At 39.1% G+C, this 16330-nt stretch overlaps 1 protein-coding gene across 3 annotated transcripts; it reads left to right on the plus strand.

The window, feature by feature from the left end:
* Positions 1 to 2451: 2451 nt before the first annotated feature.
* Positions 2452 to 8398, plus strand: LOC120311696 (gap junction beta-2 protein-like). Of its 3 annotated transcripts, none has more exons than XM_039351489.1 (3): positions 2467 to 2591; positions 3410 to 3473; positions 7087 to 8398. In XM_039351489.1, exon 3 carries the CDS (start codon positions 7107 to 7109, stop codon positions 7779 to 7781), a length of 675 nt encoding a protein of 224 aa, XP_039207423.1. In that variant the 5' UTR covers positions 2467 to 2591; positions 3410 to 3473; positions 7087 to 7106; the 3' UTR covers positions 7782 to 8398. The 3 variants fall into 3 exon arrangements, with proteins under 3 accessions (XP_039207421.1, XP_039207423.1, XP_039207422.1); XM_039351488.1 differs by having other exon boundaries at positions 2468 to 2591; positions 3324 to 3473; XM_039351487.1 differs by lacking the exon at positions 3410 to 3473 and having other exon boundaries at positions 2452 to 2591.
* Positions 8399 to 16330: the final 7932 nt, after the last annotated feature.

The raw sequence follows: 16330 nt of genomic DNA on the forward strand, positions 1-16330 counted from the left end.
GTGCAGGAGGAACCAAGATTTGAAAAATGTTTCATATGCAATTATATGCAATTTATAATTTCTACACAGAATTTTTATAGAATTCTATAATTTCCATATGTGTTTATTTTATTAACTGCACTAATCCTACAGAACATTAGGCAGGTACAAAATATAAACAAATAATGTACTAGAACAGTGGTGGCAAACCTATGGCACGTGTGCCAGAGGCGGCACTCAGAGCCCTCTCTGTGGGCACGTGTGCCGTGCCCTGGAGATGGTGAGGGACTGATCCCCGCCGCCCAGGCCTCACCCACCCAGTCTGCAATGACCACTGCAGCCACACCCACCCGGCACCTGGTGATAAATAAGGGGGGTTTGGGTTGCAGTTTGGGCACTGGGTCTCTAAAAGGTTTGCCATCATTGTACTAGAATGAATAATAATAATAATAATAATACAATAGCAGTAAAAAAGAAATCATTCTGGTTCTGAAGACCTTCCAAAGTTAATTATTAGGCATCATAAAATGTCTAATATTCCTGCGTATCTTGTGGTCCCCCAGAGTGAGGTCGGCTCCATACCTCCTGACCTTCCGCAAGAGCCTGAAGACCTGGCCCTGCCATTTTGGGTTGAGGCTCCAATGAAGGGGGGTTCACATTGGAGGGGATGACAGACTAATAACTCCTCCCCCCATCCTACTCCCTCCCTCCCCCTTTTATTTAGGTTGAGCATTTACCTTTCTATATTATTTAGTTTGTATTGTGTATACGTTTTGTAAAATTTTATCTTTTTCTTATCCTCAAGCACTGAATCTCCATTTTACTTCAGTTGTTCTAAAACTAATTAAATGTGTTTCACTTGTTTCAATTAAATTTTCATATTTTGTTATACTGGGGAAAGGGAGAAAATGAGCTGTATTCTTCCATCATTGAAACTTACCACGCACACTCGTTGGAGTCACATATCATCCCCACGTCTGTGAAAAGCCAATCCAATTTTCCTGCTCACCCATCTCATCTGTTGGTGTGTACAAACTGTTGGCTGAGACTCTCTGGCATGGAATTAGATCATTTAATTTATAAGCGACCAGCTTTATATTTTCTCCATTTTTCTTTTTCACAGGAGACAGTCAGTGAAGGATAGGAATAACTTAATAATAATTAACAATATTTAGCTAGGATAGCATGCCCAGAAAACATACATCTTTATGGAAGGAACAAGATGGATAGAATCCATAATGCCTTCAAGCACACATCTCCTAGCATTCACATTCAAAAGACACTGTAGGAATATTTCCATCTTTAGTGGGCTTGGTTTTCTAGATCATTTCTTCAAGCAGGCTGATCTTATTGTTGGATAACTGAGGCACTGTAACTGTCCCAAGCAGTTAATTCAAATCCTAACAAGAAATGAACTAATTATTTCTCTTTTCTAGCTTCTGGAAGTAGTTGGGCTGGGAAGTAAAGCAGGGTATGTCCAGTTTGAGTTTGGTTCTTGGTTGGAAGCCCTGTATGAAATAACAAGTCTACAGGCTAAACAGGGAAAGTGGAAAACATCTCATGGAGAGGCAATGATAAACCATGTCTTCCCAAAGGTGTTTTTTCCAAAAGGCAAGTGGAGTTTATTGATTTTTTTTTCTTTGAAAACTTTTTGCTTCTTGGATGAGAAGCGAAACATTTTTTAAGAAAAAAAACCAAGAAAGTCCAGTTGCCTTTTGAAAAAAGCATCTTTGGGGGAACCATAATCTGGATGATTGAGCATAGATGATAAACCATGTCTGTTCTAGTATCAAGGAAGCAACTTAGTCCTCGATTTACAACAGCTCATTTAGTGGCCGTTCAAAGTTATACCACCATTGGGGAAAGTGACTTACGACCGTTTTTCATAGTTATGACCGTTGTAGCATCCCGATGGTCATGTGATCAAAATTCAAACTCTTGGCAACTGACTCCTATTTATGATGGTTGCCATGTCCTGGGGTTATGTGGATCACCTTTGGAGACTTTCTGACAAAGTCAATGGGGAAGCCAGATTCACTTAACAACCATTTACTAATTTAATAACTACAGTGAGTTACTTAACTTTGGCAAGAAAGGTCATAAAATGGGGCAAAATTTAATTAACAAATGTTTCACCTAGCAACAGAAATATTGGGCTCAATTGTGGTTGTAAGTTGAGGACTACCTGTATTTCATTTTTACAGCAGCAAAGGGTGGCTAATGCTTTCTGATTGAGTGAGTTTGATTTTCCACTTCTTGAATTGCGAGATAAAAATAGATAAATAGGCCTTCAAAAAAAGCTCTAATCACGTCATATTGCTGGCCTCAAAGGTGCTGGGCAGATGCAAATCCGAGTTGTACAATTCCGGACGAGGATCCGGACTGGGAAAATTTGCTACCTTTAATTTGTCTTCTCGCCCGCCTTCGGTCTTTTCCCGCCTCTTGCTTTTTGCAACAGCGTCCGCTGGAGGCGTAATTAAAAAGCTACTGCACCTCAACCAGTCGGGAGCGGTCGGGCGCACCGGCTGGCCGTCGCGCAAGAAGACCAAGAGAGAGCCGGGTGCCAAAAGACTCGCGACTTCTGAGTTCCCGCCTCCAGTTTGCTTTCAAAGGTGAGGGGACGCCTGCTATCGCCCGAAGGCCTGCTTGCGCGGACCGCGCGATCAGTTTCTCCCTCAAAACTGACGAAAGGAGGGGAGATTTAAAAAGAAGAAGAAAAATTGGGTGTTTGGAGGAAAATGAGAAGTTCTAATTCAAGGGTGTCCACCTTTGGCAAGTTTATGATTTGTGGGACTTCCAGAATTCTCCAGCCGGCCATGCCAGCTGGGGAACTCTGGGAGTTGAAGTCCACAGGGGATTGGACTAGAAAACCTCCAAGGTCCAACTATTATTCTGTTAAAAAAAATCTTGAAGATGCCAAGGTTGGGCACCTCTGTTCTAATCCATAAGGAGCCTGGAAATCGGAGAGCGCCAGAGAAGAGGGAGGCGCGCATCCAGCCTGTTGGAGCTAACCAGAAGCATTTAAACTGAGCAGATCAGTACAGGCATTACTTTTCCTTTTCTTGAAGGAATCTGGATTTTTTGAGGAAACAGTGGGGTGGTTATAGATTTGTGGTGGAAGACATCTGTATGAGAGGGAGAAAAAGAGGGAAAGGGAAGAGACATGTAAGGAGAAGGCAAGTATTTGGAGGAATGCTTTTTTTTTCTAGCCACATCCCAGTTCAGCAAATAAGATTCGCCTCCAGTATTGAATTGTATGGAGAAATTGGGGAGTTTACGGCAGGGGGATTCCTTCCTTGGGAGACAGGAGAATGGATGATGTTACCTTCTTTCATTTTGTCCAGAAGAGATTCAGCAAGTAATTGGTGTGCTTCAACAAAAACCCCAATTTGTGTGATGAAAAGGATCTCTCTCTTTTTCTCTCTGCAAGGGAACATCTGTTTCTTGCCCACTGAAATCAAAAGATCCGATTTATATTTAGCCTTACAATCGTGGTAAGTTTTTAATCAAAGTATTGTAGGCTGTGTTACCGATGGATTCATGTTTGAAGTTACATTGCATGTGTTACAGGTTTGGGGTTTTTTTTCAAATTATTTGACATAAATAGAAACTGGATCCAGGACAAGGCAAAAGCAAATATAAAGAAGATAATTTTACATGTTTATGCAAATGAACAGCATATTTTAAATTCAAAATGTGGATTTGATCAGTTTTTCTGAATAGCCCTCTGGACAGCATAGAGTAGCATTCTTGTCTCCGCAGCTGTTGTAATAGAAAGAAAATATCCTGTATTCTGTACTGTTATTTATAGATCTATTATATATATATAGATTATTTATAGCTTTACTCTGAAAGGAAACCAATTCTTTCTGTCAAGTTTGTTAATTCCTGGATTGAGACAATCTGCTTCAGCCTTAGGTTATCTTTCCATTCAAATCGTAAATTGAGGTAGTCCTGAACTTAGGACCAGAATTGAGCCCAAAATTTCTGTTGCTAAGTGAAACATTTGTTAAAGTGAATTTTGCCCCATTATATGACATTTCTTGTCACAGTTGTTAAGTGAATCACTGCAGTTGTTAAATTAGTGACATGGCTATTAAGTGACTCTGGCTTCCCCCATTGCCTTTACTTGTGAGAAGGTCACAAAAGGTGATCACATGACCCCGGGACGCTGCAACTGTCATAAATATGAGTCAATTCTAAGCATCTGAATTTTGATCACATGACCATGGGGATGCTGCAATGGTCGTAAGTGTGAAAAATGGTCACGTCACTGTTTTTAGTGTTGTTGTAACTTTGAATGGTCACTAAATAAACTGTTGTAAGTTAAGGACTACAGTACCTGTAATGTTTTATTCCATAAACTTGTTTAGCCAACATCCATTTTACATAATTAATTAATTAATTAGATTGTTTTAAACCATTTTAAATACCGTATATGCTGGCGTATAAGGCGACTTCCGCGAGCGCTAAAATTGGCGCCAAAGACGGGGGTCGTCTTATATGCCGAGTTGTCTTATACGCCAGAAATACTGGTAGTTTCCGGCGTATAAGATGACGTTCTAGGAATGCGGCTCGGCGACAAAGACGGGGGTCGTCTTATACGCCGGGTTGCCTTGTACGCCGGCATATACGGTAACTGTATCAACACAAAATCAGAGTACAAATTCATTCATTAATAATAATTGCATAATGAATTATATTCCTTAAAGATAGCTTTTGAAATCTCTCCCAGTTTTTTGTGATGCATAATGTTGTTTTTAACTTGTTTTGCATTTGTTATATTTTTAATAAGGCATTGGAAGCTGTTCTCCTTTCTACGTTGGTGGATTTGAGCAACCTATAAGCCCTGAAAATTCATTAATTAAAACATAATATTTTACGTAGATTTATTTGGACATGCAAATAACAACCTAGTATCTTTTTTCATTCCATTATGGATACAAAGTGAGAAATGGTTTGGCTTCTCAGTTAGTGTATTTGTGATAATTAATGCATCTATGGTCAGGATACTCTTTCTATTACAGGTATCCCTGATTTACAACAATTCATTTAGGGACCATTTTAAATTATGACAGCACTGAAAAAAGTGACTTATGACCATTTTTCACACTTACAACTGTTGCAGCATCCCTATGGTCACGTCAGAATTCAGATGCTTGGCAACTGCTTCATATTTATGATGGTTGCAGTGTCCCGGGGTCATGTAATCACCTTTTGTGACCTTCTGACAAGCAAAGTCAATGGGGGAGCCAGATTCACTTAACTGTCTTAACAACTGCAGTGATTCACTTAACACCTGCGGCAAGAAAGATTGTAAAATAGGCAAAATTCACTTAAAACTGTCTCATTTAGCAACAGAAATTTTGGGCTCAATTGTGGTCGTAAGTTGAGGACTACCTATATTCATATCTATCATCATTTTTTAAAAGTTTCCTGGCAACTATATTGCTATCCCTAGAAAACAATTGCAAGAGGCAGTCCTGAGGAATGAATTGTACAGTGTCATATTTATTATCATGTTGTTGTTGTTAGTTTCAAAGTCGTGTCCAACCCATCGTGACCCCATGGACAACATTCCTCCAGTCCTTCCTGTCCTCTACCATCTTCTGGAGTCCATTTAAGCTCATGCCTACTGCTTCAGTGATTCCGTCCAGCCACCTCATTCTCTGTCGTCCCATTCTTCTATTGCCCTCAATCTTTCCCAGCATTAGGCTCTTCTCCAGTGAGTCCTTCCTTCTCATTAGGTGGCCAAAGTACTTGAGTTTCAACTTCAGGATCTGGCCTTCTAAAGAGCAGTCAGGTTTGATCTCCTCTAGGACTGACCGGTTTGATTGCAGTCCAGGGTACTCTTAGGAATCTTCTCCAGCACCATAATTCAAAGGCCTCAATTCTTTTGCGGTCAGCCTTTCTTATGGTCCAACTTTCACAGCCATACATTGCAACTGGGAAAACCATGGCCTTGACTATACGTACTTTTGTTGGCAGGGTGATGTCTCTGCTTTTTAGTATGCTGTCTAGATTTGTCATAGCTTTCCTCCCCAGGAGCAAGCATCTTTTAATTTCTTTTTATTATCATAATATCTCATTAATATTAGTAATTTCAATGAAATTTCCACCTTAAGTTTGTGTCTTGTCTTAATCTTCATTGTTAAGATTCTAGATCTGATATACCAGTTAGTATGTGCCTCTTTTCAAACTATTTGGAATTTTATTTTCTTTGTTTATTAACATTTTAAAATCATTCAATAACCAAAAGTTTCTGGGTGGTTTACAATAAGATACACTAAAAATATAGTTTAATAAAATTTTAGATTATGCAGTGGTTGAATGGGTAACTGAATATTGGAGTTAAAAGCATACTTGTTATTTTTTAAAAAATAATCTATGTTGACAGTGTATTTATATGGAGACATAAAACTGTTGCACAAAAGAATGATTAAAAATAATTAAAAGTAAATAAGCGAAGATTTTAGCTGAATTTTAAAGAATAAGTTTCTACTGGATGTTAATGATGTTTGTCAAACAAATCTAGTAGTAGGCATTTTCAATGGAATTTAAACTTCTATATAATAAACTTGTATCAATTGTGTATATTATATATTTGTTGTATATTTAAATAATATACCTTTTAATTATCATAGCCACAAATGCTTCCACAGAAGCTTATCAGTCAAGAAAAAGTGGTGGTATTCTCAATCATACAATCTTAGAAATATAGAACTAAAGAAAAAAGGAATAGAATAAAGAATGTAGCTTGGCATCCTTTTCTTAAAAAATAAATGTGTTCTTTTATTGTGGTTGAGGGTGCTGCTAAAATATTTCAGTTTCTGGTATTACATTTTCCATTTTCACAGCAGGGAGTGATTATTAAATCTATTTGCTTCTATGGAACAGTCATGTGGCAACTGCAGGCACTAACAAATAGCAATAATTGGTAAATATTATGGAACCGTTTCCATAAATTATTCATTAACATTAACTATCAGTTCTGTAGCAGAAATTTTATTCTTTCTTTAGCCTAGTTAAAATGTGAGAATTTTAAATGAAACTTTTATTATGGAAAGAAACTGCTTATAAACTGGCATATTATTTTTGTCTTAACAGACCAAAGAACACACTCAGTTATGGACTGGGGAGCTCTACAAGCCATCTTAGGAGGTGTAAACAGACACTCCACCAGCATTGGGAAAATCTGGCTCACTGTCCTGTTTATTGTCCGTGTCATGATTCTTGTGGTTGCAGCAGAAAAGGTCTGGGGAGACGAGCAGCAAGACTTTTCTTGTAATACCCTACAACCTGGATGTAAAAATGTCTGCTATGATGAGCATTTCCCACTTTCTCACATTAGACTTTGGGCTCTCCAACTTATCTTTGTCTCTACCCCTGCTCTGTTGGTGGCAATGCATGTGGCATACAGAAAACATAAAAAAAAACAGGAATATAGACACAGAAAGATGGATGTTGAAGATCTCAAAAGACAAAGGTTTCATATCGAGGGTCCCCTATGGTGGACATACACTAGTAGCATTTTTTTCCGAATTATCTTTGAGGTAGCCTTCATATATATATTTTACTACATTTACAGAGGATATCAAATGCCTCGGGTAGTGAAATGTACTGATTTTCCTTGCCCAAATACAGTTGACTGTTTTATTTCCCGACCCACTGAAAAAACTGTATTTACTATTTTCATGCTTGCGGTTTCAGGCATTTGCATGTTCTTAAATGTGCTTGAATTATCTTATTTACTATTAAAGTTTTGCACAAAGAAGCCAAAAAATGAAAATGGCAGTGCCTAATCATTAGATGTGTATATTATTGATATTTTATTTTGCATTAATTGTAAACATAAGTCAACAATACTTCCAGTCATCATGAAAATTATATGGAACCTTATTTTAACAGCCATATTTATATTGTTGGAAGAAAAGTAAAACCAAATTTTGCTACTGAAATTATTCCAAAAATGATGCTTCTAAACAGCTAATTTGTTTTTAATGACTAGATAATATCCTAAGTGCTTTTAAATCAATTGGCTAATATCCATCTTCTAAATTCATTATTTAGTATATGCCTACAATCTTTAAACACATCTATAATATGTGTCAGGATCTTCCAATATTAAATTTATACAAAAGGCTTGGATTTAATTGTCATATTGGCTGGTTTATTAGACTGTGAGAATATACTTAATTCAGGAATTTTGATATAATCTGTTTGTTAAACATATTATTGTTTGTTTAACTGTTAAGAATATGAATTGCTGTTTCTAACCACTTCTCCAGTTATTTCACTATAATGTATTTTTACTACATTGTTCACTTAATTATATTTTCCATACCTGGACATTTGTTGTTACTGGAAGAGTTAAATAATATGTTGTAAACTATGCTTAATAAATAAAAAATGGTGCCAATTAAGTTGTGAAACAGCATTGGTAGTTGCTTGAAATGTATGAAAGCAACACTGGTTTGATAAATATTTTAGCACTATGCAGAAATGCTTATTTGCACAATGAGACAAAGGTAACTTAGTGAAATAGCCTGGCTTTAAGACAATAAGTATTTATACACTTTGTATATAAAAACTATAATAGAAATTGCATTTGCGTAGGTTGCAGAGCTAGAATAGTACAGAAATGGAACAATTTCAGTACAAAAGTAGAAATAAAATGTTACACAGATTAATGAAAATATGAGACTCGACATTCAAATTAAGTAATCCTATACAGGTGTCAAAAAAACAGGAAAATTAGTAACATTCAGAAGGAAATAAACCTTGAGCTTAATAGCTTTAATAGATCTTAGGTTACAACAGCAGTTGATCCTAAAATGTCCATCACTAAGTAATGTGGTCCCCCATCCTGTTCATGTCGGAGACACACATTTAAGGTACAGGTTGAAAAGATTAGCCAGTGACATCACTGTTGCCCAGGTAACACCCTTGGAAACTCCTTTCATATCCCTGTCAAGCAGTTGGAGCAAGAGATGGGAGTTCACTCCACCGTGCAGCAGCACTCAGGTCTCAAATGTGGGCTTGCTAACCCCCAATCCAGTGTCCTAACCACATGAGTCACCATGGTCCAATGCAAATGACTGCATTGCTTAGCAATGGCATTCCCAGCAGTCCTATTGCTGTCATTAAAAGAGGAACATGAGTCATTAAGGATTTCCTAATAACTTCCTGCCAGCTTCCAACAAACAAAAAATGTGGAAGCAAATGCCAGGTGACTCAAAAGGAGAAGGGTGGCTAGGTAAATGGCTGCATGTCAGGGCCAAGCCCAAGGAAATGCAACAAAATCCAATCAAGTCCAATCCTTTATCTGCTTATATCTAATGGACAGAATCTTGCCAAACTAAAGCTATAACCTAACATACAAGATATTGTGTTTCCCCAAAAGTAAGACCCGGTCTTACTTTCTTTTGGGCTCTGAAGTAAGCACTAGGATTTACTTTCAGGGAGGGCTTATTTTTTGCCGCTACTATGGTAGTAGGCCACAAGCACACAGGCCTGGGGCAGGGCCTGTGCATAGGGTAGAGAAGCAATGCAGCAGCGAGAATGCGAACCAGGTACATTACCAGGGCTGGAGGGCGGGGCACATGCCCTTCCTGTGCCAGACCAGGCCCTGCAGCCCCAAGGTGGCCATGCTGGGCGACGGGCAGGGTGGTGAGGTAGGGGTTGCTAGGCTGACCAAAGCAGCAGTGGAGCACCGGAGGCTCAGGGAGTGAGGATGGTGAAGCAGGCAGGTGGGCCATTGGAGAACGCAAAGCAGCTCAGCTGAAAGCAGCTGCAGAACAAGTGGGGCAGGTTCCCCCCTCACCTGCCCATTCTCTATCACCCCGGAGTCAGACCTTGCAGCTCTGCCTACAAGCCACCAAAGCGGCAGGTAGAGCGTCGGAGGCTTGGAGAGAGAGGGTGGTGAAGCGGGCGGGTGGGAACTGCTTTGGAAACAAATGAGAAAAACGGTTTTTTCCCACCCAAGTTTTTCCCTTTATTTCCCCAGGGCTTCCCATCTCCCGTTAGGGTTGGGGGGCAGTGGTGGTTAGAGTTAACATACGGTAGGCCTGGCAGTGGCATTGGGCGCGATGTGTGAAGCGGCGGCTGGCAGCAAACAGCTGCATTACACCGAAAATGGCCATTTGCCCAATACTGCTGCCTTGAGGCCACAGAACAAGCCGGGCAGCAATAAGGAACTGGTATAATGGCACATGGGTCAGAAGGCGGGAGGATCTGCTAGGCCTCATGGCAGCGGCATTGGGCACGATGCACGAGGCAGCCAACGGCCATGGCTGATAGCAAACAGCTGTGTTGTGTCAAAACCGGCCATTGGCCGCCTCACCATTGTGCCCATTGCCGCTGCCATGAGGCTGTGGAAAAAGTCGGGCAGCAGTAAGGAACCAGTATGCCAGTACCGTGTGTCAGATCCCCCCTGCCCCATTGGCTTCGCCTTGTCACAGAGGCACTAGCAGATCCTCCCCCCCCTTATCTTGTGTCTATGGTGAAACCAGACAGAGTCAGTGGCAGGCCGTCCGTGCAGGCCCTTAACTAGGGCTTACTTTCGGGGGAGGGTTTATATTAGACCCACCCCAAAAAATCATCTGGGGCTTTCTTTTGGGGCCAATGGAACTCAATAAATATTTGCAAGTTGTAATATTTGTTTGAACAAGTCATATCAATAGGTTGGTTACTTCATTGTAAACTTTAGAAACTATGCATGGTTCTACACAACCTTGAACAAGATATACAACGACAGTGGCTCAAAGGAAGGCAAGTAGGGAAGACGGATGTGGGATTGATTTAGTTGTGATATCTGTCATCTCATTGATATCTAGCATAGATTTGGCTGAACTGGCTGACCAGATGGCCCCATCCTACCTCACTGCTCCATATGCTTCCCTCCCAAAGCTGCAGACGAAGAGGAATCCATCGCAGATAGAAGGATTGTAGCAATCTTCCATTAGGATTATATGATAGCTGCACTTCCCTGCTAGAACCTCCAAACAAACCCTTTGACATATGTATTATAGACGCTTAGCGATTGTTTAAAGTTGTGATGGGACTGAAAAAAATAACTTATGACCTAGCCCTCGCACTTATGACCATTGCAGCATCCCTGCAATCATGTGATCAATATTTGCAATCTTCCCTGCTGGCTTCTGACAAGCAAAATCAATCATTGGTTGGTGTGGTCATGTAATGTTTCACTTAATGACCACTTTGCTTAGTGATGGGGCTACCAGTCCAATTATAGTTGTTAAGTGAGGACTGCTTATATTCCTGTTGGCATCGGTCTAACACAAGGATGGCAAACTTTTGGGACTTGATAGCTTTCAACAGTTTTGTAATGTATGTGAAAGGAAAACGCTAGAACTTCTAAAACAGAAATAGAAACAAATGTTACTCAAGATCTAGCAACTTAAAAAAAGAGTCATTTCACATCTAACTGTGGCCAATCAGATATTTCCAAGAGATCCAGAAGATGGAATGAAAATACCAGGGCTTTTTTTTGTCATAGAATGCCCAGAGCGGAGTTCCTGCACCTTTTTTGGATGGAACCTTGTAGGGTAGGCAAGGCGGGTTGTATGATGTATGTGAGTTCCGGCACTTTTTTTTTTTACAAAAAAGCACTGGAAAATACTATATTAGAAGGCAAGGCTGTTTCACTGTTGCCATCACTGATGTGCGTGGGTGTGTCTGTGTATATACTTTTCATTTAGCAACCATACTTGGTCGTTAAGCAAGGCAGGTGCTAAGTGAAATTTAGATTATATAACCTTTATTGTCATTTTTTACTGTGGGCACAACGGCACATATTAAAAATGAAATTTACTTGCTTGTTCTCAAAATGTATACATACATAACACACACTTAAGCATACTTTATACAACATATGTGTAGAGTCTATAGACCTACACCCTTACATATAAGTAATATGACTTATATGCAGGGCTTTTTTTGTCATAGAACGCTCAGAATGGAGCTCCGGCACCTTTTTTGGATGGAACCTTGTAGGGTAGGCAAGGCAGGTTGTATAACATGTGTGAGTTCCGGCACCTTTTTTTTTTTTTTACAAAAAAAGCACTGCTTATATGTAATATATATACATTGCTTACTGGTGTACACCGCTTAGAGAGTGCTTGCACTTAAAGCGGTATATAAGTCTCATAAATAAATAAATAAATAAAATTATGACTGTGCTTATGATCCTGCTTCAGCCTATCTTTTCTTTACAGAAATGCAAAGGTCATAAATGTGAGGACAGGTGACAAGGATACTTTTTCATCACTGTTGTAGCTGCAGTTGCTAAGTGAGCCAGTCAGTACATACACAAACACACACGCACTCTTATAGAACAGGGCTTTTCAACCTTTTCACCCATTGTACCATTTTTAGGATATGGCAACATCCAAGTACCACCAGTCGCCTAGCAAGGGGTCAAAAACTTGACCCCAAAAAAGGGGGAAAAAGTGATAAAGTACAGGTAGTCTTCAACTTACAACACTTCGCTTAGTGACTGTCCAAAGTTACAATGGCACTGAAAAAAGTGCCCCCCAAGCCACAGCCGAGCAAGACACCTGCCTGCCCGCCCGGCGGTGCTCTTCCTCCTGTCTGAGGTTTTCATTGTTGTGAGCATTTCTGTTGAGGATTGGCAGGGGGGGTGGAGTGGGGGGTGTTTGGTTTTTATTCCCCCCGTCTGCTGGGTGGCTGCAGCAGGTTTTGGTCACTTCATATGACCGTGTGACACTGTGACCGTCATAAATATGAATCAGTTGTCAAGCATCTGAATGTAAATCAGAAGACTCTGGAGATGTTGCAACATTCCAGTTGAGCAGTGCTTCTTCTGGGCTCAGCAGAAGTGCCAGGATCAGTGCTAGTTCCAGCTGATTGGTGCTTCTTCTGGGCTCAGCGGAAGCACCCAGATCAGCGCCGAGCTCCAGCTGGAGCCTGGCACTGATCCTGGCACTCCCACTGAGCCCTGACAGCCCTGCAGGTTCGAATCTCAGAAAAGGTATGTCTAGTTGATAAGAACTAAAAAGTTCGAAATAGCTATTCCAGTTCTCCTTTAATTCTTTGCTAGCAATCCAAATTTTAGAAATATATACGATGTCGCAGTTGTGACTGACATGCCTGTGGATGGCTCTAGTTTGAGCTGATACAAGGCAAAAGATTTCTTTCTCCCATATTTGGGTCGACAGGGTGTATCAAATAGCACTATATATATATATATATATATATATATATATATATATATATATATATATATAATGTCTTTGGTTGTTTGGGTTTTCTCCCGCGTAAAATTGGAAGTGTCTTGGCGACGTTTCGACGAAGTCCCATTCGTCATCTTCAGGCTGGTGTTTTCAGCTTCGTGCTTCGAGGAGCAAGACACTTCCAATTTTACGCGGGAGAAAACCCGAACAACCAAAGACCTACATACAAACACCCGCAAAAACCTCAGAATATATATATATATATATATATATATATATATATACACACATACATACATACACACACATACACACACACACACATACATATATATATACATATGTATATTCAAGAAAAACTTGAATAACTATCTTGCCTTACAGTCTTGTTTAACATGCTTCTTGACTGGAGAAAAGAGTGTACCAGCAAGAGAGACGTTGCAAGATTATTCACCTTAGTTAACGGAAGTTTATGATCAATACTCCTGTAACCCAGAAACTCTAGCAAATCTCTTTCTGTCCTTTAGGTTACCATCCTGATTGAGTCATTTAAGAAAGTACCTTCAAAACGCCCAGCTTTATAACATGAAGATAATCTGCCTTTAACCCCCCAAAATCTTCACCTTAAATATGGATCAGCAGGTTGTCATACTTTGTTTTAGAAGTCTCCACCTCTTTTTAATTTTGCAAAAAGGTTTTTGTAAGAAGCTGTAAAATCTAATCAGGTTATGATCAGGAAATGTTTTCTCATGTTGCTTAATCAGCTTGATGCAACTCCTAAAAATCAAAATGCTATTCTCGGTAATTCTACTTGAAGACATCTTCATTAAATGGGATTGAACAGTCATTCATCCTTAATAGCTCTGTTCTTCAACTCTTTTTTAAAAGATCTTTTTTAAAAATCTAGATTAAAATCAAAATTAATATGCTGATTAATAGACTGACACTGGAAACCTCCTTAGAAAAGCACTCCCCCCCCCAAAAAAGCAATCTGGATGATCAGAGAAAACTGCAATATATTTATCCCTGAAAAAAAGATGAATGAGGGCCAATGTGATACAGGAAGTCCTGGATTTACAACCATCACTAGGACCAGAATTTGATTGCTAAATTATTAAGTGAGTTGTGCCTGATTTTATGACCTTTGCTATGTTACTGTGAATTGCTGCAGTTGTTATGTGAATCAGGTAGTAAGCAAATCCAACTTCTCCCATTGACTTTACTTGTTAGAAACCATTTGGGAAACTCATAAATAGTGATCACAAGACCTGGGGTGCTGCAACAGTTATAAATATATACTAATTGCCAAGCAAGCACCTTAATTTTAATTACATGACCATGGCAATGCTTCAACGGTTGTAAATTGAGGACTCCCTGTAGTACTGATTGATAGTTATATTATTTATCATACTAACTTTGGATTTTGGGATTAGTTGTTGTTATTAGTTGTGAAGTCATGTCCGACCCATCGCGACCCCATGGACAACGTTCCTCCAGGCCTTCCTGTCCTCTACCATCTTCTGGAGTCCATTTAAACTCACGCCTACTGCTTCGGTGATTCCATCCAGCCACCTCATTCTCTGTCGTCCCATTCTTCTATTGTCCTCAATCTTTCCCAGCATTAGGCTCTTCTCCAGTGAGTCCTTCCTTCTCATTAGGTGGCCAAAGTATTTGAGTTTCAACTTCAGGATCTGGCTTTCTAAAGAGCAGTTGGGGTTGATCTCTTCTAGGACTGACCGATTTGATCGCCTTGCAGTCCAGGGGACTCGCAGGAGTCTTCTCTGGCACCATAGTTCAAAGGCCTCAATTCTTTGTAGCTCAGCCTTTCTTATGGTCCAACTTTCACAGCCATACATTGCAACTGGGAAAACCATGGCCTTGACTATACGCACTTTTGTTGGCAGGGTGATGTCTCTGCTTTTTAGTAAATATTATAAATGGATGGATGGATGGATGAAATATGAATTCAATATCTCTTTATTGTTCTAAAAATGCAGGACATGGAATTATAGCCTTAAATTAGTGGAAGGCACTTGTTAGGGTAGCCAATTACAGATGGAGTTTCTTACTTTCATACAATATATGTATTAGAGAAAGGCTGGGGAGATTACGGTTGCAGGTTTGGGCTGCAAAAATTCAGATCTCTCTAACATTGTGCTGCCATCTACTGGCAGATCTTTGGATACTCTTTAATTTGGATTCTGCATTAAACAGTGAATGAGATAACTTAAATAATTATGTTACATATTGCTCTGCCCAAAAAAAAAGAGAGAAAGAAACTTTGCTGAACTTTAGTTCAAGAAAAGCAATGAGTTCCTGGGACCATATATATCTTATTTTGAAACTGGAGAGTTTAGCTTTGCAGAATTGAAAGGAAAAAGCAGGATCATAAAGACTATTACTTATTTAATTTATTAGCTACTCAACTCCAACAAACTCTTAAACTTAAAAGTTCTATATATAAGTGTTGCTTACAGGTACAGTTGATAGTTTCATGATGTCTTTCCTAAGTATGTCAGAATTGTGTGACGGCGAGAACAGCAACATATAAATTTAATAAATAAATAAATATAGCAAATAGATGAATGCAATCTCACTTGAATGACATAACAGGGACAGTACATAATATTTTATGATCCAGATTAAAAACAAAACAAAATGGCAGGGAAACAGAAAATGTATTCAGGGGGCATCAATTTCCACTCTAGATAAAAAAAATGAAAGTTTAAAAAAACACGTGGAGTATGGATAGGAATAATATGGACTTATCTTTGATAATTGAACTCTGTATTTTAGCATGTCATAGGAACAGAACCTATGTATCACTGGAAAATGAAACATCTATTGTGCCTGCTTGTAGAATACAAATTTAATGGAGTACAAAATTTCTAGATGGAACAATCGCACTTATTCCATCACAGATTACCACATTCAGTTTTTAACTTTTTCTATTTTATCATTTAAATTTCAATCTTTTGCCACTAGAGAGAAGGGAATTTTCCAATTTTTCAAAGCAAAATCTTAATGAATCAAATAATAATATTGCCACCTACTGTTTACAAGCACAATATCCAAATCAGTGTTTATGAAAAGCTAGAAAGTAGATATTATTTAAACACCTAAGGTTTCTACAAAAT

This window comes from Crotalus tigris, unplaced genomic scaffold (genome assembly GCF_016545835.1).
Source record: "Crotalus tigris isolate CLP2741 ecotype Arizona unplaced genomic scaffold, ASM1654583v1 scf7180000018371.15429387391:27106975, whole genome shotgun sequence".
NCBI classification, from domain to species: Eukaryota; Metazoa; Chordata; class Lepidosauria; order Squamata; family Viperidae; genus Crotalus; species Crotalus tigris.

Coding starts and splice junctions, on each gene's coding strand:
- LOC120311696 (XM_039351487.1), top strand. CDS start 7,107: ATGGACTGGGGAGCTCTACAAGCCATCTTAGGAGGTGTAAACAGACAC.